Below are 23,806 nucleotides of genomic sequence, written 5' to 3'. Positions count from 1 at the left end.
GCCCCGTCGGCCGCGGGTCCTCGGAGCGGTCCCCCTGCTCTCGGGGTGGGCCTGACGCCCGTCCGCGTCGTCGCTGGGCCCGCCCCCGACTCACCCCTCCACCCCGGGCCCACACGCTCTCTCCCCCTTTTCCGCCCGCTTCCCAGCGTGGCCGCCCCTTCCGCGGCCGCCGGGTTCGTGCCGAGACTGCCGTCCCCGGGGTCCCCGCGCGTCCTGGAAAAATGTTTATTTGCGTAACAAAGAGCCGGCGGGGGGGCGGGGCAGGGGCTCCTTCTTCTTCTTCTTGGCCGCCCGGAGCCGGCCCTCCAGCAGCAGCCGGGCCCGCCGCTTGATCTCGGCGCGCGAGGGCACGTGGCTGTGGTCCACGTCCGCGAACTGGAAGGTCTCTGGAAAGGCGAGGAGGGGCGCCCGCCCCGCTGCGGCTCGGTCGGCGCGCGCCTCCCGGGCCACGCTCTGGCCGCTGCTTCTTAATCCCTCTCGTCCCGGTGCGCCGGCATTAGGGGCCTTACAGGCCTGGGGACAGAGGCTGCCACTCGGAGGCGCCCCTTACCGAGGCGGAAGGCCGGCCGCTGGGAGGGGCCTCTTGCAAACCGACCGATTCGGAGCCCACTCCCCCCGGCCCCCTTTTCTTTTTTTTAGGAGTCTTTATCTGACAGAGAGGGAGCACGAGCAGGCAGAGGGGCAGGCAGGGGTGGGGTGAAGCAGGCTCCCCGGCGCGCAGAGAGCCAGGACCCTGAGACCGTGACCTGAGCTGCAGGCAGAGGCTTAACCCACTGAGCCGCCCAGGCGCCCCTCCCAAGCCCCTTCCTCATCAAACTCTCACACCAAGCCTATATTCTCCCGGTTAATTCAGCACAGGGTCGGGCACCAGGCAACTGGGAACAGCCCCTGCTCCCCAAGCCCACCAGAATTACTCAGACAGCCCACCGGACACCTGTCCTCCACCCGCTCTTTCCTGCAGAAACTCCAAGACAGGCTCTGGCCTAGGCTGTTCCCTCACTCCTCTCTGGACTCCCCAAAGGCAGTGATGCTCCCACTTGTCAGGAAATGTTACAAATTCTCCTTTCAATGGCATCAGCCTCTCTGTGTCCTCACTAAGTCACTTCCCTAAATTATAATCCCGTTGGGTGTGGGGGATACACCCTCTCTGTCCTTGTGGCACTGCACACACCCCCCCCCCCCGCCCCAGGCCCTGTGCCTCTGGGCTGTCCTGGCCAGATGGAGCCACCTGCCACTCGCTCCTCCCTTCCTCCCCGTGGCTGGGTAGCCCCGAGGCTGTACCTATCATATCGTCCTCCAGGTCCTCAACGCTGATCCTGGCGTTGTGCTTCTCCTTCAGAGTCGAGGTCTCCAGGGTCTCCCTCACCTTTGTGTCAACCTGCAGGGCACAGGCAACCGTCAGCTCCAGGGGAGCGGGGGCCTTGTGGGCACGCCCGGCCTCCAGCTACCTCCTCGGTGACGGACAGCGCCTGCAGGCTGCCAGCCAGGTAGAGCAGCTTCGCTTCGCAGTACGCCAGCTTGCCGAACGTGTCGAGGCTGTCGGAGAGCGCCACTTCTTTCTGTGGGCCGGGAGGAGGGTCCCGTCTCTCCTCTGGCTTCTCCCAGGGACTCTGCAGACAGCTCCACCCCCCGCCCCCACAGCTGGTACCTGGGCTGTGGGCAGGGCAATGCCAATCAGCCGGATGAAGAGGTTGTCGATGCCTGTCTGGACGGTCAGCAGCAGTTTCTGGCTCTTGGTCACGCTGGAGTAGGCCCGCTGGAGCCTGTCTTCCTCTTCTCTCAGCGTGTCCTTCATTTTCTTCTCCACGGACTTGAAGCTGTTGAGGACGATGGTGGTACAGATTCCAGGCCAGGGTGCCCCGAGCCGGGTGCTGTGCTAGATTCAGGGGCTCTGGAGTTCGGATGTGGGCGTGGGGCGCCCCTTGGGTGGGGTTCCCCAGCCCACCTGCCAGGCCCCCGCTGGCTTGTCGGCCGTGGACGCGCTCGGCTCCGAGCTGGGCCCAGCGCGCACGGGCTGTTCTCGAGGGCCCCGTCGGCGCCCCCGGGGGCCTGGCGGGCTACCTGGCGGAGGCGGGCGTCTCGCGGAACTTCAGGATCGCCTGCTCCACCTCCAGCTTCTTCATCAAAGCCTCCAGCTTCACCCGCCGCCCCTCACGGTCCTCCGTCTGCAGCTCCAGGTTCTCCTCGGTGTTCCTCTGAGCCAGGAACCGGCCAGCGATGTCCTGGTGGGGCCAGCGTGGGGACATGTGGGTGTGGGCCCGGTGGGCCCGGTGGGCACAAGCGCCCCCAGACCGGGACTTCTGGGCGCCTCCCCGTGGTCGGGATGATAGTGACTGTGGCCAGGCACTGGGCCCAGTGCTCTCTGCGGGTCAGCGCATGGGACCCGCACCACAAGCCGAGAGGGCGGACGGCCAAGGCAGAGACGAGGAGGCCGCCCCCCAAAGACTGCCGCGCTTGGAGCCACTTGTTCGAGGATGGACAAGCTCACATCAGGGCCGAGGACGGGAACTAAGGCTTACTGACGATAAACCCACATCGGGTTAAACGGAAGGGCCAGGCAGAGGCGGCCTCTCGTGTGGTCCTAGGGGTTTGGGAGGGGATGCAATTGTAGGTGGGGTCTCGGCACTTGGATCCTCGAATCCCAGCAGGCTCCGAGCAGCCCTTGGCACGTGACTCGGAACCGCTGACACGCTCTCCACTCTCAGGCGTGGGGGCTGTGGCTCTGCGTCCCTTCGTTCAGGAGGCTCAGCCAGGCCTTGGGCTGGGGCAGGGGCTCCTTGCCTCCCACCCTCCCTCGGGAGAGCCAGGGAGCGGTACCCAGAGGTGGGAGCACCGCACCGCCATCTTCACTTTTTCCACCAAAGCGGTCACATCTGTCTGGTACTTGATGTCCTCCTTGGAGGTCTCTCTTTTCCTCACTGGTCAGAGCAGAGGGGAAGGTGGCCAGCATGCAGGAAGAGCGTGGGAGCTCGGCTCGAGGCCATCAAACACGTCTGCGCATGCCAGAGAGCTGGGCAGGACCCATCAGACCTGCCTGCACTTTTGTCCTGCCCACCCCCCGCCCCCGCCCCAGAGCTGGCCCTTCTAGGGTGCCCCAGGGCGACTCCATCCAGAAACAGCCTGGTATGGCGGCTTTGCAGTGCTTCTCAAAGGCAGCCCAAGGATCCAGGGGGCCGGACTTGTCTCTTCTGGGGAATCACTGGGGGATGGAGCCCTGGGGTACCAGGGGACAGCGGAGAAGCTGTCGGCAGCGAGCCCAAGGCTGCGGGCTGTGGCTGTTGGCACTCGGCCCCTGCAGGTAGAGCCGGGAGAGGCGGGAGTCTCCCTCGCCCTGGCCGCTGCAGGTGCACCTGGCCTTACAGATGCACCTGGCCTTACAGAGACCTGACTGGGGGGCCTGAGCCCCTGCTGGCCTCTTGGGACCCTGGCTGGGGGCAGCAGAGAGCTGAGCGCTCACCTTTCACGGTCTCTGTACCCATCAGATTGGAGGGGAAGTCCAGGTCCCGCCGGCCCTGGTGGGAAGGAGAGGATGAGGTGAGCAGCACCAGCTGCTGGGAAGCGGCCACCCAGTGTTTCTCATGCTGTGGTGGGGGTCCTGCGGGGACTCACCCGGCGGTACTTCTCGTTGGTCTCCTTCGTGTGGATCTTGTCAATCAACTTTTTCTGCTGATTGAGCCGGTTCTCGCGAGCCCTGCGTTCCTGGATGAAAGTCGCCTCCCCTTGCCGCATGTTCATCTGGGGACACGGGAGGTGGGGCGTGGTGATGTCTCTCCAAGCCCCCCATGGTGTAAGTCCAGTATTCAGTTTCAGTCCCATCTCTCATAGATGAACAGCATTGGAGGCTCTCGGCTGCGCCCGTCTTCCTAAAATGCTCCTGCCTGCTAGCTTTCAACAGCCTTCCTGCCTCCCACCACCCTCTCCGGGCTCTCCCCCCTCCCCAGCCTCTGAGGGATGCCGCCTTCCCCTTCCCCTCCTCTGCCGGAGTCGCTGGCCCCAGCCGTAGCCAGGGCTCGGGGCCCCCATTTCTCTTGGTGCCTGGGCTCCCCGCTGCCTTGGCGGGCTCCACTGAGAACTCACTCAATGGGGAGTGATTCCACGTGTCTAAAAAGGAACCTGACATCTTCTTCCAAACCCTGTCTCCTCCCATGTGTCCTGTTTTGGTGGCTAAACCCATCATCCACCTGCACCTGTCTATGCATCCTGGATGGGGCTCTCCCACTCCCCAACCACATCTCATTTGGCACCAGACCCCTTTGGGTGACCATGAGAGACTTCTGGGCCCGGTTGACTTTAGGCACCCAGCGCTACAACTGGCCCATCCCAGGCAACCAACATCTGGACTCTGGTTCCTTTTTGTCTCTGCAGCCGGACCACACCTGGTTTTGAAATGCAGATCTGATCCCATCGCCCCTGTGTCTCCTCCCAGAGCTCCAGGTTGGGTGGGGGCCAGGAGCTAAGCCCCAGCCCCGGCTGCCTCCCCGCGCTCACAGAGTGCGTTCCTCTGCGTCTTCTCTGCTCCGGCCACTTGCTCCTCCTTTGGCCTGGTTATGCCCCGGGACTTTTGTTGTCCTTCATCCTCTAGGGCTCGGGAACCTCCGACCTCCAGAGCCCCACTCAAGGATCGCCTCCCTGAGCAGGTAAGCACCCCAGCATGGTCCCACGTCACCCACTCCTCTCTGCAGCGCGGGCCAATGGTGACATTTCTTCATGGATGACTGGATGGCTTGGTACGACGCTGTCCCCTCGTGAGGATGAAGCATGCCTGACTGGCAGGCAGACTGGGTGGTGGGATGGTCCCTGCCTGGGCCAGGCGAGCTCCCTTCTGTGTCTCCCTCCAGGCTCCCATGCCTGGTGGGACCCTCTGTGTCCAGGCCATCATGTGTGAGCAGAGCAGGCTCGTGGGGTAGCCACTGATGGCAGGCTGTATGGGTCTGGGGTGTTTCTGTGGACCCTGGGCCGGATGGGTCTGCGAGGGAGCCCTGTGGGACCCCCAGCCCTGGGGCTTGAGCTCACCTTGACCTCATCTGTAATCATCATGGCGTCCTGGGACATGACTGTCATGTCTGACAGTTCTGAGCAGTAGTCGTCCACCAGATTCTGTAGCTTGTCCAGCTCCATGGGGTACCCGGTCAGCTCCTGCATTGAACGGGGCAAGAGCAGGGGCGCCCGGTGACGCCATCGGTTGAGTGTCTGACTCGTGATTTTGGCTCAGGTCATACGTGAGATCAAGCCCCAAGTTGGACTCCGTGCTGGGTGTGGAGCTTAAGATTCTCTCTCTCCTGCCTCTGCACTCTCCCGTGCGTGCTCTTTCTCTAAAATGAATAAATCTTAAAAAAAAAAAAAAAAAAAAGAAGGGGCAAGAGCAGATGGGCCCGGGGCTACTGGCCGACCAGATGCTGCACTTCCAGAGTGGACGATGCCTGCCCCCAACTCCTTACCCTAGACTGCGTGAACCCTGAGGACGGTGATGGGGTGTCCCACTGTGGGAGGAGTGACCGCACCCCAGGGAGCCTGCTGCTAGGGACTGGCTGCTGTCCGAAGTGAAGCAGGGAGGCTCAACACACAGATGTGTGGTCAGAGACTCGGGGCTCAAGGCCAAGGCTGCCCCGACCAGCTGGCTGTGGGAACTCGGGAAAGCCACTTAACCTCTCTGAGTGTCCCCATCTGTTGATAATGGCTCTTTCGGAAGGTAGCTGTCAGAATGTGCTGAGACGGTATAAAGAGGTATTGAGCTCAGAGCCAGGTTCATAAATACCCAATATATCTGACTTAGTATTTTGTTACTGGTTACTACAATGTAGAATCTTTGCTAGTTTTTTTTTTTTTTTTTTAAACATAGATGACCGTGGGAGTAGTTTTTAAAAAACGCCTGTGCTGGGGCGCCTGGGTGGCTCAGTGGGTTAAAGCCTCTGCTTTCGGCTCAGGTCATGGTCCCAGGGTCCTGGGATCGAGCCCCGCGTCGGGCTCTCTGCTCAGCAGGGAGCCTGCTTCCTTCTCTCTCTCTGCCTGCCTCTCTGCCTACTTGTGATCTCTGTCTGTCAAATAAATAAAATATTAAAAAAAAAAAAACAAAACAAACGCCTGTGCTCTGGGGTGCCTGGGGGGCTCAGCTGGTGAGGTTTCCAACTCTTGCTGTCATCTCAGGTGTTGATCTCAGGGTCGTGAGTTCAAGCCCTATGCTGGTATCCACGCTGGGCATGGAGCCTAATTAAGAAAAAAATGTGTATGTTCTGCAAAGAACATGCCCCTGGGGGGACATAATGCTCCCAAATGAAGGAGAGCTGGACCTAGGAGTACAGCGGGGGGGCAGGGGTGTGATGAGGGGGGCCCAGGAAGGCAAGGTGGCAGGACCTCCAGCTGGGTCTCTAGGAACAGGGCGTTGAGGCAAGAGGGACAGGCAGGAGGACCATGGTGCCTGGCTCTATGGGCCACCGGCGGGACCCAGAGGGTTGTGACTCCAACCAGCAGAGCTGCAGTGCCCACACCACCCTCCTCCCCCACCACACTTCCGCTGCCCACCCACCTGGCTGCCCCTGCGCCAGCCTCAGGATGAGGGAGTTGGGAGAACTCCCTCACTGTCCCTGCCCCTCCTGCCACACTGCTCCTCGCATCACCATGGCACCACCCGTCCAGCCCTCCGGTCTCCTCATCCTCCCCCTCCCCATGGAGAGGCCCTGCCTCCCAGTGGGACTCATGGACCCTGGGGGCTTCCTCCAGGCCTCTTCTGCTGGCGGGGGGGAGGGCAGCCGGCTTGGAAGAAGTGGGCAGCAAGCTCGAGGTTACCGGCCTGCTCAGAGGTGGCTTGTCGTCTATCACAGGGAGCTTTTTGAGGGCTCAGGACCCCTTTTTGCCCTCGGAGACCAGGCAAACGACAAAGAATGGGGTAAGACACAACTCGGAGCCATCAAATACACGCGAGAAAACCCGAACAATTCTGATATATCCCATGATACGCCTTTTGAAGTAGCAAATAACAAGTTTCCAGACAGGTACACTGTGCCCCCGCTCAGTGGGGTCCAAAGCAGGGGTCTGTGCTTGGGGCACGCTGGCCCGAAGGGAGTTGCAGCCCCTCCCCTCCGCGGGCGGGGGCGGGGGGAGAGGCAGGGGGCGTGGTCCCGCCCGGAGGCTCCCGTCCGCACTGAGATGCCAGCCCTGCCCCTAGTCTGGGTCCTGAGAACCCCGGCGCCCGCGGCCGGATGGCTTCCCCGGGCTGGGGGCTGGGGTGAGGGGCTCACTTTCTTCAGGTAGTCCAGCAGGCCCACGTACAGCAGGTGGATGTTCTGACTTGTGGTGATCTTGACCATGGTCTTTTCAATGTTGTTCTCCAGCTGGCGGATGACCTGGGGTGGCCCGAGGGCACACTGCGCTTAGGGACACACCACGGGTCGCCCACCTGGAGGCCGCACTTTCTTCCAGGGAGGGCGGTGTCTCTCACAGGCCCCGCCCCCGAGGCCCCGCCCCCGCCACCTGCAGCAGGTGCAGCTGCTCCTTGGTGGCGGCCGGCTGGCTCCTCAGGCTGGCCAGCTCCAGCTGCAGGCTCTCCAGCTTCTGACCCCGCCGCCGCACCAGGTGGATCAGCGCGTTGTGCGCGTTCACGCGGTCGAACACGTACTTTCGCAGCTTCTCCCGCGCCACCTGGGTCAGGGAGGGCACGGCCCGGGCGTGGGTGCGCACGGGGAGCCGGCGCGCAGCGGGGTGGAGGGGCGGGACCCCTGGGATCCGGACGGGCTCCGCAGCGCCCTTTAGTGGGGGGGGTGCGCACTGGCTGGGCGAGGCTGAGGGGTCCCCCCTGCCACCTTACCTCCATGGAGGAGCGACCGTGCGCCAGCCTCATGGACACGTCCTTCCTGCAAGCCTTGGAAATGGTCTGCTGGTCATACTGCAGAGAGGCAGTGGCTGAGCTGGGCTCTGTGTGTACCCCCAGGCCCCCATCCTTCCAGGCATTCTCCCCTGGCCTCTTCTGCCCTGTGCTAGCCCAGCAGCAAGGCCCCATCCAGGCCATTCCAGCTGAGATGTGATGGGAGTCTGGAGAAGAGGGCCCAGGTCTCCCCTCCAAGGGCAGAGAGACAGAGGGGCCCGTGCTGTAGGGGTAGCCCCCCGAAAGGACCCCAGTCAGGCCCACCCTGCCTGCCAGACTTTTGGGAGTGACTGGAGCTAGGGGACAGGTCTCGGGAAGCCCCTCCCAGGATGCCCCCTGGCTCCAGAAGGGCAGGGGAGGGGGAGAAGAGAAGGTGCCTGCCCTCCACGTGTGTGGGGGACTGTTGCAGCAGGTGCATGCCCTGCCCGCCCCCCATCCCCAGCCAGGGGTCTGCAGGGAGGGGACAGGACCGCTCACCTTTTTGGCTAAAGCCCAGTCTTGGGTGCCGCGACGGATGCTGCCGCGCAGGAGGGCCAGCGTGCTTCGGTTCTTGGCCATCTTCTCCCTTACCGCCTGGATTTGCAGTGCCCGGCATTGCTCTGGGGGGGGGGCGGGGGGGGGCCAGGATATGGGCGGGTCTGGATCCCTGAGCTGAGGGGGCTCCACACCAGGGCTGCCAGAGGCGGGGCAGGCAGGAGAACGCTGATCCCACGGCACAGTCCTTCCTTCCCCTGCTCAGGGTCATCGGCTTCCCGGCTCAACCATGCTTATGGGGATGGCCATGCGGGGCACATCCTGGGATCCCTTCCAGACCCGCGGGTCAGGGAAACAGGTGGGTCCTTTCCTGTCTCCTCCAGCTTTGGGGCTCGCGGTGCTCACACATCTCTTTGAAGGCCCCCTGCGCGACAGTCCCTTTGGTCCCTTCTCGTAGGTCTCTTGGGGGGGTTGGCCACTAGCCCTTGTTTGCCCTGGACTGGCCCTGTGTTTAATCTGAGAGCCTCTGAGCGAGCCCAGGGAGAGGCCAGGCATGGCCAGGCAGGCTGGTCCCCTGGGGGTGGGCTCACCCTGGAGCAGAGTGATCGTCTTCAGCTCCTGGATCTGCTCGTCCGCCTCTGCCTCGCTGCGCGTCTTCATGGTGGCCCTCGGGGTCCTCCCGGGACCCTCTGCACCTCCCACCCTCCCTGTGCTGGGCCTGCTCAGCAGAACTGCACGCAGTTCAGGTTATCCCCGGAATCTCAGCCCATTGTGATGGGGGCCGAGGTTCTCGATGTCCAGTTCAGGGAACCCTGGCGATCCTGGCCCGCCCTGCCCCCACCCGCTGCCCCAAGTGAGCCTGGGGGGTTGTCCCCTGGATGTGTGACTCTTATGGCTGCTCTCGGCTCGGGGGTATTGGAGGAGGCGCCTTCCACAGGACGTGATCTGTGGTGGTTTGACACTGTACCCCACACCAGCCCCCCGTACCCTCCACACCTCCAGGCTGTCCTCTACTGAGTCTCCTAAAACTTCCCATCTCCGCCTTATGGGATCTCCGTTCCCTCACCACACCCCAGGGTCAGACTCCACACCCTGGACAACCTGGCTCGTGAGACCCCACCTCTCCCTGCCTTTTGCCTCTGCCTCCTTGGGGGAATTCCCGGGTCTAGCTTTAGGTGTCACTTACTCTGGGAGGGGTCACCCCAGCCCACACTGCTCTTGGAGTTGTATGCCCCGAACCCCTGACAGCCTGGGATCCCAGGGGTGCACACCAGCTAGTTACTGTTTCTGGCCACGCTACGTGAATTTGCTGGAGCTGTCATAACAGAGTGCCACAGCCTGTGTGGCTGCCACCGTGGAAATTTATTGTCTCATATCCTGGAGGCTGAAAGTCTGAGATCGGAGTGCTGGCAGGGCTGGTTCCTCCTGAGCTAGGAGAAGGCCATCTTCTCGCTGCGCCCCCACAAGTTCGTCCCTCTGCTCGTGTCTGTGTCCTCCTCCCCTCAGAAGGACACAGGCCAGACGGGATCAGGGCTCCCCCCCATTTTAATGCAATCATTTCTTTAAAGGCCTTGCCTCCAAATGCAGTCATATCCCAAGGTCCTGGGTGTTAGGGCTGTGATGTGTAAATTTGGGGACACGCAGTTCATAACCATGGCCGCAGGCTAAGACCCCACACAGGTGTCACTTCCTGGTCATTGCCACTTTTTAAGAAAGTGAGTCCCGTCCCATTTAAAACCCCACAGGCTCACCTTCTGCCATCCCTCTGAGACCTCAGGGGTTTGGAAGGACCAGTCATAGGCATCCCCCCGCCCCCGGGTTCTCCCTGGGCCGCAGGCAAAGCCTGCTCGCTGTCCCTCAGTATTGGTTCTCCCGTTCCTCAAACCCCTGAACTTTAGTGGGGTACGTGGCTGCCCAGAACGAGGCTCTCTTCCAAAGCGTGTACCCCATGACTTAATTTTGGCTGATGGAGGGTAAGCCCAAGTGGTGAGTGAACTGTCCTCTTCCCTAGTGACTGGGATGAAGGCACGATGGCTGGAGCTGGCACAGCTGCCCAAGACCATGAGGTGCACCTGGAAGAGAGGCCACAGCAGGGGGGACAGCAGGGACAGCAGGGGGGCAGACTGAAGGGATCACCCACCTGGACCATTACATGAAGGAAAACCCCGACCCTTGCTCGCTCACACTGTGGTTATCTTGGACATCCCGTCACTTTGCCTTCCCTGGTGCACAGTAGGCGCTCAGCATTCTTCTGAATGACTGGCAAGGCCGGGAGGTGCAGGAGTTGGGCTGGGGCTGGAGCAGCATGGCCCCAGGTCGTGGGCCTTCGGTGTGACCGGGAGGGCGGCTGTCCAGGACAATGGATTTGCCCAGCTTTTATGTCATCGCGGCCTCTCCCTCCGTTGGGTGTGTGGGGCGTGTAGTCGTGCCCACTCAGAGCTTTCCCTCCCTGTGGACGGAACTCCAGCAAGCTAGCTCTGGCCGCCCTCCACCCTTCACCTCCCCCTGCCTTGGAGTGAAGTGGCTTCATCTGACGGGTGTGTTTGGAATGGTAGGCGGGTAGGCATGGCCACCTCCTGTGCCTTGAGTCCCGGGGGCCAGGCGCTACCCGGCCGCACACCCCTGCTTTGCTCCTTCATGGCCGGACGTGTGCAAGCAGACCCCGCGTGGGAAGGCCTGCGGAACCGATGGTTCTGGGGCTGTGCCGGGAACTGCCCTGGTGGGCCCTCCAGTGTCAGTGTATGGTGCTGAGGGGACATCTGTCTCCTATTTTCTTACTGCTTTGACGTGCTTCCTGATGGTTTTATTTTTATTTTTTTAAAGATTTTACTTATTTATTTGACAGACGGAGATCACAAGTAGACAGAGAGGCAGGCAGAGGGGGAGGAGGAAGCAGGCTCCCCGTCGAGCAGAGAACCGGATGCGGGGCTCGATCCCAGGACCCTGAGATCATGACCTGAGCCGAAGGCAGAGGCTTAACCCACTGAGCCACCCAGGCGCCCCTTCCCGATGGTTTTAGAACTCAGCTGGGAAAAGGCAAGGCCTTTATTTGTGCAGCACGCCCCCGCAGCAGCTGTCCCCTCGGACTGTGGGGGATGCCAGGGCCGGACAGGGAGTGTCAGAGCACCAGGGCCTGCAGAAGTCCCTTCCACCAAGTGCCCAGGGCCTCTCTGATGCTCTCTAGCTCTCAGCGTCCACCATGTTTCTCACTGCTCTCTGGGAGGCCAACGATTGCAGGGACAGCCCCTCTGGTGTGACCTGGGCAGGAGCAAAAGTTTGCACAGGGTTGGCAGACCTCCCATGAATGTCCGCAGGGGACACCGTTGGGTCACCTTAGGGTGTGAGGAGGGCCTGTGTGAGGGGGGAGGGCAAGCCTGAGGTGAGGAGGCCCTGAGGGCTATGTTCTAGAAATTTCCGGCCCCAGGTCCTCTGTGCCCCAGCTGGAGCTCTCCTAGCTGTGCCGATCTGTAGGAGGCAAAGGGAGACCGGTGGAACCACAGCCCAAGCCGCTCACCAGAAGGACACAGGCCTGACGTAGGCCAGCCTGGTGTCTGGACACCCTTCTTGGGGTGTCCACACTCCTGAATCTGCACTCCCCTCCTGCCCAAGGGGCTCAGGAAGGTCTGGCTGTTGCATGCCACCCACTCCTGCCCCTCCAGGATGGACAGGCCAGAGGGGAGAGGCCCTGTCCAGTCTATACCTTGGGCCACGGGTTTGCCTGCCGAAACCTCTGGCCCCGGAGCCTCAGGTCCTGCTTTCCGCTGCCCTCTGGCCTCTCACCTGCACCCCCGTCTTCGGGGAGCCGCCCTCTGGCCTCTCACCTGCACCCCCGTCTTCGGGGAGCCGCCCTCTGGCCTCTCACCTGCACCCCCGTCTTCGGGGAGCCGCCCCGTCTCCAGGAAGAGCCAGAGGTCGCTGCATCTGTGCGACTCCGCTCGGGTCACCCAGTAGCTGGCCACCGAGCCTGTGACTGGGGAGCAGGGGCCACGGGCCAGTTGGGCCTGGGCCTCTGCACTTCTCAGGGAAAGGGAACCTGGGTCCAGCTTCTTCCGGGCAGAGGGTCTGGTGGGCTTGGCAGGACTCGCACCGGGAACTGGGACCCTGTCCCAGGAGGTGGGAACGCGCGGGACCGCGGCCTCCCCGCCCCAGTGGGGACCCCCCCGCCGGAGAGCCAGCATCACCTCTGGCGACTCGGGTGCGTGTCAAAGCGGGAGGGACAGCCCCTGGGGTACCCACCCACGGCCACCAGCACGTGCCACTGGAAGGGGTACGGGAACTTCCTCCGGATGAACGTCTGCAGGCCGAAGACGGCGCCGGTGCCTGCCCAGAGCCAAGGTCCCCATCAGCCAGCCTGTCCACCGCCCGGGCGCCCACAGCAGCGGTCAGGCTCCCAGCCTCCGAGGACGGGGGACCGGACGGCACCTGCTGGGCACTCGGGTGAGACGGGAAGGTGAGGTCTGTCCAGACCCCAGGACGTCTGGACCCAGCCTACCTGCGACAAAGCTGAAAATGCCCTTCACGAAGGCCTCCGACTGGCACGCGGCGTACTGCCCCAGTCCCTGCGGTGGCGGAGGGGGTGAGGGCTCGGTCCCCCCTCTTTCACAGGCCCTCCGTCCCGCCCTCGGGCACACTCCGGCCGCAAGGAGCGGGACCACTCGTCGTGAGGCCCTGGGGGCTTGCCCACACCCACCTGCCTCCACGTCCACCCAGGCTGCCCCGATCCCCACAACGGGAGCGTCCTCCCCCCTTGTCTCTCTTCCCTGAGGAGGGCAGCCCCCCACCGAGCCCCCACCCGCCCCGCTCAGGTCAGCTTCTGAGGTCCGGGGCCCGCGTGCCAGGCCGGCCTTCTCACCGGGTGCTTGGCGGCCACGGCGTCGTCCACCCGGGACAGGCCCAGGTTCACCATGGCCGGCAGGTCACTGGTAGCGGACGGGCGGAGTCTGCGCACGACGTGCGGGGGGCGGGGCGAGCAGGGGGCGGAGCCTTGCGGGACGTGCAGGGGGCGGGGGCAGGACCCTCGTGAGACGGGCGGAGCCTGCGCGGGCCGCGCGCTGGGGGGGCGGAGCCTGCACAGGGCGCGGGGGGCGGGGCGGAGAGGGGGCGGAGCCTTGCAGGACGCGCGGGCGGGGGCGGAGGCGGAACCTGCGGGAGACAGGCGGAGGGGCGGGTGCGAACGGGGCGGAGCCTGCGCGGGACAGGCGAAGGGGCGGGGACGAGCTCGCAGGAGGGGCGGGGCTGGGGTACCTGAGAGAGGGTGGGCAGGGCCGAGGGTCTGAGTGATGGCAGAGAGTCTGGGGTGTGGACTCAGGTGGCCTTTGAAGTGGACGGAGAATGAGGCTGGGGCTTGGACAAGTCTCCTGGGGGAGAGTGGGCGTCAGTTTAGGTCGCCGGCCAGAACATTGAAGTCCTAGGTGGCGCCTGGGCCGGGGAATGGACATGGCTTCAGAGATGCCTGGGCTATGGGGTCGCGTGGCCTATGGGAGGGTCCAGCTCCCCTGTATGCCCCAGCCACAGGGGAGAGGCCAGCTACCTCCCGGCCTGAGGATGAGCCCCCCTGAGTGGGGGGCAGCCTCTGTCCAGTGGCCAAGGCTGGGCATTCTGGGTGGGCTAGACGCCCCCCGCCCCCCGGGCTCTGGCTCAGCACTAGATGGTAGCACTGACCTGAAAAACAAGTTATTTTACCAGCAACTAGGAGTTTACTGGGGAGTAGCAGAGACTTGCAATTTGGGACACGCAAGCCGCAGCAAAACCACGGGTGAGGCCAACCGATGACCGCGAGAAAGTACTTTATGGAGGAGTGGGAGGGGTTGTTCTGAACCCAGGCCCGCTGGAGAGAAGCAAGCGCTCCGGGTGGTGAGGGCCGGGGGTCGGTTTCTTGTAGGGGAGACAGTGCACATCTTTCCCCGGTGGGGCCTGGGGCTGACGGTTCTCCCCGCTGTGGACGCCGTGTGGTCTGGCTGCCCAGAAGGCCAGGAAAGCCAGGGCAAGCTTGGGGGATGGTCGCCTTGTCCTGAGCCCCCAGAGCCCTAGATTCAGGTCTGCACACAACAGGGGAGAGTGGGCCGCAGGCCGGTGCCCTTCTGCCTTCCCTGGCACCACGAGGAGGCCGCCCTGTGCTGTGCACACTCCGTTTGCCAGGGTGAGCTGCTTCTGTCTTCCCACCACCCGCCTCCCCCCTGCCCACACCTGGAGGGGTGCGTGTGCACAAGCTGATGCATCTGAGCCAGCCCCTCTTACCCGGACAGGGGTCTCCCCACCCCCCTTTCCCCTCCTGCGACCCCTCCCCTCCCTCGCTCTTCCTCTTCTCTCCGCCTCCCCTCTTCCTTCCCCCTCCTTGTCCTTCCCCTCCCTCCACTCCTGTCTCCTCCCCTGTCCCACTCTCCCTCCTCTTCCTCCTTCCTCTTCTCAGTCCCATTCTTGGGGCTGCTCCAACGAAACTGGAGGCCCGGCAGACGGGGGGAAGCCTGCAGCCTGCGGCAGGGCAGCGGCCGGTCACCCAGAGGCTGACTGGAGGCAGGAAGTGTGGTCCTTGGCGGCTGAGGCCACCCCCCTGCCCTGTAAGTGCCCACGTGACTGAGAGCTCTGGGGCCTGCCCTCAGGCGCAGGACGTGCCACCCCAGGGGCCCACGCCCTGACTGGCCTGCACACTGAAGCCAGGCCGGGTCGCCGTGGCCTGCGCCGGTGATCGGGGAGCCGACGCTGCGTCGGGGCAGGAGCCCTCGTGAAGTCACTGCAGAGGTGCCCAGCCCTGGCCCGTTCCCTGGAGGGACCCAGAGGGCACGTGCAAATTAGGGGAAAGTGGACAGTGTGTTTGCAAAACAACTACCCAGACGTGAGTGGGACATGGGAGACCCCGAGGGCCGGGGCAGGAACCTAGAGCTCAGAGCAGCAGAGCGGAGCACCCCAGGTTGGGTGAGGGGGACCTGTTCCAGCGCGTGGAGGGGGAACTGTGTAGGTGAGACCCCTGGGGACTGTACGGGGATCTGGCCAGCACCAAGTAACGTCGATTCCCCTCCCACCTCCTGCTGGGGCCCCCTGGGGTGGAGCCCAACTGTGCAGGGGGCCAGGGGGCCCTTGACATTGTCCGTGCAGCTTGGGCCGCCTCCTTGGTCAGCAGGTGGGGGCTCGGAACACCGGAGATTCTCTCTCCTCCCCTGAGGACGGGGCCCAGGGTTAGGAAGCACCCGGGGGGCAGGAACCTGACTGGGTCGGGCCTGGCGGAGAGATGCTCGGCAGCCCTGACCAACCATAACCAGTGAGAGTTTATTGGAAGGATACTGGGGCTCCTGGATTAGCAGGATGCTGGAGAACCAAGAGAGCGGGTACAGGGGCGGCCTCGGCGCTCTGGTGAACAGGAACAGAACGAGAACCTCCAGGGGAGGAAGTGTTGGGTCTGAGCCTTCCTCCTGGAGGCTCAGCCCCCCGGGGCCGGCCAGGGGCGCTGATGGGCAAGGTGGCAGCCCCCACACCTGTGCCCCTTGGTTTTCACAGTGTGACGCTGGGAGGCGGTGAGGCGGGGAAGCCAGACGAGGCTCCAGGCGGCGTCTCCGCTGCGGCTGTGGACAAGGCAGGCGGTGCCAGCCCGCGAACCCCTGCCGCGAGCTGCAGACGTGGTGGTGTGGCAGAGAGGCCCCAGGCTTCAGTGGACCTGCAGGCCGAAGCGACTTTCCTCCCTCATTTATCCACGGCTATGAACCGAGCACCTTCTGCACCCGGAGCTGGGGAATCTGAAGCCATCAGGCCACTGGTAGCGCCTGCTGTCCCCGAATTTAGAGTGCGCAGAGACAATACAACACAGAAGAAAATGTAGATTAAGCTCAAAGGCCGAGGAAAGAGACCGGGGTGGGCTGGGGTGTAGACTGGGATTTGAGGAGGGCTGCTGGGAGGAGGCAGAAGCCACAAGCCGCCCAGGGAAGGGCAGGCTCCGGGCCGGTGCGGGAAATGCCACGGGGCCAGCGGGCCGGGTGTTGCCTCGATGCCGGAATGGCTCCAGAGAGTTTCAGCCGGCGTCAGATTTGTTGTCCTTGAGGTTTGCCCCCCGTTGTGTGGCCGAGGACACAGGGAGCCAACGGGTGGCTGGCCTGCGGTGAAGGCCCTGGTCAGGGACGTGCTGGGGGCCAGTATGTTTTCCGTGGGTAGAGGGGCTGCCCCGCACCTGGGGGGCTCCTCAGGGCGTCCGAGGCTGTGGTTGTCTGGGCCTTGGTCAGGCCTGCGGTTGGCGTGGACGTCTGTCCTGCCCCCACACTGTCCTTGGAGCTCTGGCCTTGGAGTGGGATGGGACGGACTCCTTTGGCCTTCCTGTTCCGCAACCGGAGAGGTGCGTTTGGGGGAAGATTTTGTAGGTATTTGTTGCTTGTATTTATGCGTTTTATTTTATTTTTTTAAGATTTTATTTATTTATTTGACAGACAGAGATCACAAGTAGGCAGAGAGGCAGGCGGGGTCGGGGGAGCAGGCTCCCCACGGAGCAGAGAGCCCGATGCGGGGCTTGATCCCAGGACCCTGAGATCAAGACCTGAGCCGAAGGCAGAGGCTTCACCCACTGAGCCACCCAGGTGTCCCGTACTTATGCGTTTTAAACAACAAAGTCTCAGCCACACATGGAGCTCACTTTTTCGCTGTCAGCTCTGTGAGTTTATAGACAGACGCAGACGCGTCACCACCACAGTCCGGGCTCCGACGGTGGCTGCGTGCCCTTCTGCTGGCCGCCAAGCCTATCCACCCCCCAGCCTGCCACCGCCGAGCAGCTTCCTGTTCCTGGGCACTTGCGAATTCTGGAAGGTTCTAGAAAGGTATCCCCATCTGTAGTCTTCCTGAAAAGGCCTCTCTCACCCAGGAACCCATCGGGATTTGTCCAAGCGCGTTACCTGAGTGGATGGTTTGCTCCTTCCACGCCCTCCTGCCACGGACGGCCCATCATCCATGTGGCCACGGGGGACACTTGGTGGCTTCTGCTTCTGGGTGGTTGTGAATAAAACCCTTCAAACACCCACACACAGGGGTTTTTCCAAGTTTTCATTTTTCTCGTGTAAACACTGAGGTGTGCGATTGTCAAGTTGTCCGGGAAATGAGTGTGTCCCTTTCTGAGAACCCACCACAGGGTTCCCAGGGCCCTGGCCCCGCGTTCTGATGCCCGGGCAGCGAGGACTTGGGGACGGCGACCGGCAGCCCTAGAGCTGTGGCGTGACTCGGAGCGGCCTCGCCTTGCCCGTCCCCTGACTCACGGATGCATTTTTCCATGTTTGGTTTCCATCCGGACATCATCTTTGGTGAAGTGGCTTTTCAAATCTTTGCCTGTTTTGTTTTGTTTTTTTTTTTTTAAGTTGAGTTGCTTGTTTTTCTTATCGTTGCATCTGGAGAGTTCTTTATAGATTCAGGATTTAAGTCCTTTATCAGATGCATGTTCTATAAATATGGGACCTGGCGGCGAGCTGGGATCCCCTGAAACCCAGAGCGGGCGGCCCTCAGAAGCCCCCCGCTCCTCCCCTCCCTACCTGCTGGGGGTGAGGCCCTCTCTCCGGCCCTGTAGGCCCCTCCGCGCTGGAGCACTTGGCAGCGCTGGCCTTGCCCCAGCCGCCCGCCCCCGATCAGAGGTGTCTGGGTTGTGTGCCCCGAGGCCAGCAGGTGGCCTTCCCGTGGAGGGTGCTGTCTGCCTGCACAGGAGAAGTCACTCGGGAGACCTGGCCAGTGAGCCCCCACCAGCCCGCGGTGCCGCCCTGGCGACACTCACGCCCGCATGCTTATGCAACCTTTGATAAGACACTTGTGACGCCATAATCCACCCTAAGCGGCGTCTCAGCTCCGCCCTCCAGACCGGCCTGCCGGAGACCCAGTGCGTGGCAGTGGGGCCTAGAGTGAGGGGTTACCCAGGACTCTGATGTCCCCTCCGTCACAGCTGGGCTGACCCTTGGTGACTCCACTCTTGTGTGCGGTGTGTGGGGGGTGAGGACTTTGGGGACCCAGACCCTGAGTAGGGCCCGTGAGCTAGAGCACCCCCACGTGCCCTGGGCCCCCGGCCCCTGGCCCCAGCCAGTCTGGAGGTGGACGGAGGCCAAGATGAGGTCTTTGCTTGGTCCTTGGCGACTGGCTGGCAGGTGTGGATTGGGAGAGGTGAGAGGTGAGAGTCCGCCTCTCTGGAGCCCTCCAGGAAATGACCCCTGGGGCTGGTGGGGGACCTTGGGTGATTGTGCAGTACAATGGACAATGGGGGCTGAGTTTCCAGAGCCAAGTGCATCTGCTGCCCCACTGCCCCTTGGCTAAGCCCACTGGTGGGCTGGGCTATAAAGCCCGGCCTCCTGGGGCTGGGATCCCTGTGCTGGGAGCTGGGGGGCAGGCATGGCCTCGAAGTGCGTCCTGCTGGGCCAGGTCCTGGTGCTCCTCTGGGTGTCTGTGGCTGGGGCCGAGGTTCTGCTACAGCCAGATTTTGATGCCAAGAAGGTAACAAAGGGCCCTGTGCTGTGGCGCAGGTGGGCATGGGGGCTGAGCCCCATGGGAAATGCTGGCACCACAGGATAACAGGGTGGCGCCCGCAGCGTCCCTGCTCTGGGCCTTGAACCCGCCAACCCTCAGACCCTCTCTCCATTTAATCCTGGAACAACCGTGTGGGGGTAATTACCGACCCATTTCACAGTTGGGGGAACAGAGGTCATGCGACCCGTCCAGGTAGGTGGCAGAACGGGGAGATGGGCACAGAGACCCCCAGCTGCATGGTTCCAGACAAGCCTGTGTGGCCGTGTGCTTTGTGGCCCCGGTCCCAGGGCAAAGCCAGCCACTGAACTGCTTTGCAGTTCTCAGGCCTCTGGTACGTGGTCTCCATGGTCTCCGACTGCAAGGTCTTCCTGGGCAAGAAGGACCACCTGCTGATGTCCACTAGGGCCATCGAGGCCACGGCGGGCGGCAACCTCAGTGTCCACATGCAGTTCCCTCGGTGAGTGTGGTGGGGCTGGCGGTGGGGGCGGGGCGGGCCAGCAGCTGAGAGTGAGCCCCGGGCTGTGCCCCCCAGGGCTGACGGCTGTCACCAGCTGGACGCCGAGTACCTGAGGGCGGGCTCCGAGGGCCACTTCAGAGTCCCAGGTAGGTCCTGCCCCGCCTGCCTTCAGGGACCCCTGACAAAGTGTCTCCATGCGGTGACACGGACGGTCCTTCTACCTGGGGCCACGCCCCCGCCCCGGCACCATCTCCTGCCCCACCCCTCCTTCCCTCCACCTTCTGCCCTTCCCTTGAGCCCGGAAGCAGAGGCCGGCGTGGGTGGGGGTCCGTGCCCGGGCCCTGGGCGCCCCTCCACGGCTGGCTGGCCCCTCCCTCTGCAGCCCTGGGCTACCTGGACGTGCGCGTCGTGGACACAGACTACAGCTCGTTCGCGGTGGTCTACATCTACAAGGAACTGGAGGGAGCCCTCAGCACCATGGTGCAGCTCTACAGTGAGGACCCAGCGGCCCGCCCTCCCTCCTCCCCACCCGGGGCCACCCCCCCTGCCCTGTCTCCCCCCCCACACACCGGCCCAGCCCCTCAGGCCCTGCCTCCCCTCCTCCATCACCCCAACGGAGCCAAGAAGGAGGGGGGCGGCAGGACCCCGCAGCTCTTCGGAGAGGGGAGGAGTCGGCGCGAGAGGCCTCTGGGGGCCCTGCCGCCCTCTGGCCCCGCTGCCTGAGGTCAAAGTGAGGGCTGAGGTTCCGTTTTGCTGTAATTTCTGAGGGCAAAGTGCGCCAGGGGCTCCCCGAGGCGCAGAGGTTGGGGTGAGCGCTAGAGACTGGTTTTGGGGGCCTGAGGGGGGTGGGGCCCAGGGGGACATGGCCCTGGGGAAGGCCTAGGCCGTGCCAGTCTCCCAGACACCCTGTGTGGATTAGGAAAGGACACCCCGGACACCCCTCCGGGCGGCTTCAGTCCCCCTGATTGCCCAGCCAGGCAGGCACTTTGGAGCAGGGCACAACCTGCCCAGTCTTGGGTGATGGACCTGCTGTCCGCTCTCGAGGAAGAGCGCTGAGGCCAGGAGACCTCCACGCCCTCCCCTCCCCTCCCCTCTGCGAGCCCCAGGGACCTCCACGCCCTCCCCTCCCCTCCCCTCTGCGAGCCCCAGGGACCTCCACGCCCTCCCCTCCCCTCCCCTCTGCGAGCCCCAGGGACCTCCACGCCCTCCCCTCCCCTCCCCTCTGCGAGCCCCAGGGACCTCCACCCCCTCCCCTCCCCTCACCTCTGCGAGCCCCAGGGACCTCCACCCCCTCCCCTCCCCTCACCTCTGCGAGCCCCAGGGACCTCCACGCCCTCCCCTCCCCTCCCCTCTGCGAGCCCCAGGGACCTCCACCCCCTCCCCTCCCCTCACCTCTGCGAGCCCCAGGGACCTCCACGCCCTCCCCTCCCCTCACCTCTGCGAGCCCCAGAGACCTCCACGCCCTCCCCTCACCTCTGCGAGCCCCAGGGACCTCCACGCCCTCCCCTCCCCTCACCTCTGCGAGCCCCAGAGACCTCCACCCCCTCCCCTCCCCTCACCTCTGCGAGCCCCAGAGACCTCCACGCCCTCCCCTCCCCTCACCTCTGCGAGCCCCAGAGACCTCCACGCCCTCCCCGCCCCTCACCTCTGCGAGCCCCAGAGACCTCCACCCCCTCCCCTCCCCTCACCTCTGCGAGCCCCAGGGACCTCCACGCCCTCCCCTCCCCTCACCTCTGCGAGCCCCAGAGACCTCCACGCCCTCCCCGCCCCTCACCTCTGCGAGCCCCAGGGACCTCCACGCCCTCCCCTCCCCTCACCTCTGCGAGCCCCAGAGACCTCCACCCACCCCCCAACCTCTGTGGGGCACAGAGCTCACTGGGGCCCTGCTCTGCCTCAGGCCGGACCCAGGAAGCAAGTCCCCAAGCTGTGAAGACCTTCCGGGACTTCTACCCCACGGTGGGGCTCGAGGACGACATGATGGTCACGCTGCCCAAGTCAGGTGCGCAGGCCCCTTCGCGACCCCTGGGAGTGAGCCAGACCGGGTGGCGTCTCTTGTAAGGCGGGCGGGCAGGCCCTCCAGCCGCTGCTGCCCCCAGCCCCCTCCTTCTGCCCGCGCACTGAGGAGGAGGTTATGAGCAGCCGGGAGGGAGAGGCTTTCATGGGCTGGGGCTGTTTGGGGGCCCAGGGGGTCGGGCTGCAGGAAGCTGTGGGCGTCCCGGCCAGCTCAGCCTCTGTCTTCCTTCCTGCAGACGCGTGCTCCTCTGGGGACAAGAAAGCTCCCTGACACCTGTGGAGACCCACCTCGGCCCTTCCCAGGTAGGGGCGAGACGGGGCGGCCTCTCCGTTGTGGACTTGGGCCTGCGTGCGCAGCCCCGGGCCGCCGCTCTGTCCGCTGCTCGCACGTGTGGATCCCACTCCCCCGGCGCCCACCCAGCTGCCCGGCCGGCCACTTCCACGATTCAGGCCGCAGCTTACGTGCTGCCTCTTCCAGGAAGCCTCCTCTGACCTCCTAGGGCTGCCTTAACAAATGACCGCGTATGACACAAGTTTGTTCTCGCCACCGTTCTGGAGGCCAGAGCCCAAAGTCAAGGAGTGGGCCCGGCTGGTTCCTTCTGGAGGCTCAGGGCCGAATCTTGGCCTCTCCCAGCTCCTGCTGGTGCTGGTGGTCCTCGGCCTCCCTTGGCTTGTAGCCCCATCCTTGCTGTCTCTGCCTCGATGGTCACACGGCTGTCCTCCCTCTGTGTGTCTGTGTTCAAATGTCTCTCTTCTCACGAGGACACCGGTCCCAGGGGCCGGGCGCGCCCTAAGTCCACGACAGCCTCGTCTCCGTCCTTAGCTGATCACGTCCGCAGAGACCCTGTCTCCAGGGAACGTCCCGCTCTGAGGCCCAGGGTGGATGTGAATTTTGGGGGATGCTGTCTGTCCAGTATGCTGTGTGTCCTGCAGCCTCTGGCTACCTCCCTGGGGTACTAGGCCTTGGAATTGTCTAGGAACCCGGTCTCCCCCGGAGGGCCACCTTGCGTGGCACGGCCGTTATAGGGCCAGGTCCCCGGGAGCCCTTGGGACATGGAAGTAGGTGAACTCTTGGGGACACCGTCCCCCCAAGTAGATGCTAAGAAACTGTCCAGCCCCTTACCAAGTTCACAATGAATAGTTTGGGAACCCACATAAGACAATAAATAACAGAAGTGTCAGAGGCAGCCCTGTGGTCCTTCCTGGCAGGCCTGTGTTTGTGTGGTGGGACTCCTTCCTCATTCTGAAGGGAGCGTCCCACCATCCCTCCCGGCATCCACCCCCCAGTACCCATCCCGGCATCTCCCCCAGCATCCATCCTGACATCCCTCCCGGCATCCCCCCTTCTTCTCCCCCCGCATCCCCCTGCCATCCCCCCAACGTCTCCCTCGGCATCTCCCCCTGCAGCTCCCTCAGCATCTCACCCCTGGCATCCCCCCCGCCATCCCCCCAGCTCCCCCCCGCCATCGCCCCTGGCATCCTGCTCTCCCTGGCCTGGCTGGTTATTCACCCAGTGGGGCATTGGGCTGTTTTAACTTCTTGTGTGTCTAGAAGATGCTGCCAACCTCCTGGTCCCGCTGCACCACACAGGTGCTTGTCTTCGGTGGGAGGAGACGGGGAGGGATGTGCCAGATCAGCCTCTGGGAGGTTCTACCTTTAGAGAGTAGGAGCCCCGGCGTCCTGCTGTGGGCCTCATCCCAACTTCCAGGGTAAAGCGCCGCACGTGGACCCCCCTCTCAGGGGCTGAGTCTGGGGGTTTCGTTGCGGTTCAGTGGCCCTTGTGGGGCTTTCTTGCTATGCCGGCCAGCGAGCAAGCAAGGTGCTGGAAAGTGTGTTGGGGTCCCCAGGACCGCGGGAAGCCACGGTGTGCGGCTGGCCTCTGGGGCCGCCGTGGTGGGCTTCCGCAGTTGTGGAAGTTTCGATGGTAGAATTAGCTCTGCCCTCGCAGGTGACGCGTGCCGCGGATGGGGGCAGCGAGAGGCTCCGAGGGGTGTTTGTCGAATGGGTGCCTGGAGTGACCGTGCCTTTCCTGTCTGTGCAGGACGAGCTGGAGCAGCAGACCTTGTCGTCCCGAGTTGTCCAGACCCACCGTCCTCCTGGGTCACCCCCGCCTCCCCATCCCTGGGCCTCCCTCTTCCACTCAATAAACATATTCTGCAGTTTAGAGGCTCCTCTCCTCTTTGCAGGGGCCCTTGGGGAGGGCACGGTGAACCCTGTCTTGATCCAGGACTCCTGGGGAAACGGAGGCAGGGAAGTGCGCATGCAGGAGATGCTGACCACTGGGCACCTTCTGGCTTGAGGGGACAGGAAGCTCCAGCCCAGCCTGGCACCCGCGAGGGGCTGTACCCGTAGGCGGTGTCTGACGCCACTGTCCCGGTCCTCATGGGCTCACAGCACCTTCGGGGAGCCAGGGTGCCCTGTGAAGACCGGCCTCACTGTGGGGGCTCTGCTGGGCACCTGCGGCCCCCTGGCTGCAGGAGCTGGGGGCATAGCAGCATGGGGGCTTTGAAGCAGGGCTCACAGGGGTGTCCCCT

General features: G+C 63.8%; 3 protein-coding genes across 4 annotated transcripts; 1 reads left to right on the top strand and 2 right to left on the bottom strand.

The window, feature by feature from the left end:
• Positions 1-45: 45 nt before the first annotated feature.
• CCDC183 (coiled-coil domain containing 183) lies at positions 46-8,992 on the bottom strand (the record flags this gene model as incomplete). Its single annotated transcript, XM_080820845.1, has 14 exons — positions 46-386; positions 1,282-1,378; positions 1,449-1,559; positions 1,649-1,817; positions 2,062-2,222; positions 2,818-2,918; positions 3,458-3,512; positions 3,610-3,735; positions 5,014-5,136; positions 7,236-7,340; positions 7,468-7,635; positions 7,802-7,879; positions 8,336-8,457; positions 8,923-8,992. 14 exons carry the CDS (start codon positions 8,990-8,992, stop codon positions 226-228), a joined length of 1,647 nt encoding a protein of 548 aa, XP_080676971.1. The 3' UTR covers positions 46-225.
• Positions 8,993-11,116: 2,124 nt separating this feature from the next.
• Positions 11,117-13,288, bottom strand: TMEM141 (transmembrane protein 141). The gene is made up of 5 exons (XM_080819843.1): positions 13,185-13,288; positions 12,825-12,891; positions 12,569-12,652; positions 12,195-12,302; positions 11,117-11,590 (listed from the first exon to the last, which is right to left on the bottom strand). The coding sequence occupies exons 1-5, from the start codon at positions 13,236-13,238 to the stop codon at positions 11,520-11,522; spliced, it is 384 nt and encodes a 127-aa protein (XP_080675969.1). The 5' UTR covers positions 13,239-13,288; the 3' UTR covers positions 11,117-11,519.
• Positions 13,289-18,650: 5,362 nt separating this feature from the next.
• LOC308353770 (lipocalin-15-like) lies at positions 18,651-23,435 on the top strand. 2 transcript variants are annotated; one of them, XM_080820795.1, is made up of 7 exons: positions 18,651-18,769; positions 19,120-19,259; positions 19,335-19,405; positions 19,642-19,752; positions 21,157-21,258; positions 21,509-21,575; positions 23,314-23,435. In XM_080820795.1, the coding sequence occupies exons 1-6, from the start codon at positions 18,668-18,670 to the stop codon at positions 21,541-21,543; spliced, it is 561 nt and encodes a 186-aa protein (XP_080676921.1). In that variant the 5' UTR covers positions 18,651-18,667; the 3' UTR covers positions 21,544-21,575; positions 23,314-23,435. The 2 variants fall into 2 exon arrangements, with proteins under 2 accessions (XP_080676921.1, XP_080676920.1); XM_080820794.1 differs by having other exon boundaries at positions 23,221-23,435.
• The last annotated feature ends 371 nt before the right edge of the window (positions 23,436-23,806 follow it).

Source organism: Martes martes, assembly GCF_963455335.1.
Source record: "Martes martes genome assembly, chromosome: 12".
Classification (NCBI taxonomy): domain Eukaryota; kingdom Metazoa; phylum Chordata; class Mammalia; order Carnivora; family Mustelidae; genus Martes; species Martes martes.
This window is presented reverse-complemented; position numbering and strand designations above follow the sequence as displayed.

Coding starts and splice junctions, on each gene's coding strand:
- TMEM141 (XM_080819843.1), bottom strand. CDS start 13,238: ATGGTGAACCTGGGCCTGTCCCGGGTGGACGACGCCGTGGCCGCCAAG. Junction 12,653..12,824: donor CATTTTCAGCTTTGTCGCAG/GTAGGCTGGGTC, acceptor GGCTCTGGGCAG/GCACCGGCGCCGTCTTCGGC. Junction 11,591..12,194: donor CCCCGAAGACGGGGGTGCAG/GTGAGAGGCCAG, acceptor GCTCCTGCCCAG/GTCACACCAGAGGGGCTGTC.
- LOC308353770 (XM_080820795.1), top strand. CDS start 18,668: ATGGCCTCGAAGTGCGTCCTGCTGGGCCAGGTCCTGGTGCTCCTCTGG. Junction 19,260..19,334: donor GTCCACATGCAGTTCCCTCG/GTGAGTGTGGTG, acceptor TGTGCCCCCCAG/GGCTGACGGCTGTCACCAGC. Junction 19,406..19,641: donor GGGCCACTTCAGAGTCCCAG/GTAGGTCCTGCC, acceptor CTCCCTCTGCAG/CCCTGGGCTACCTGGACGTG.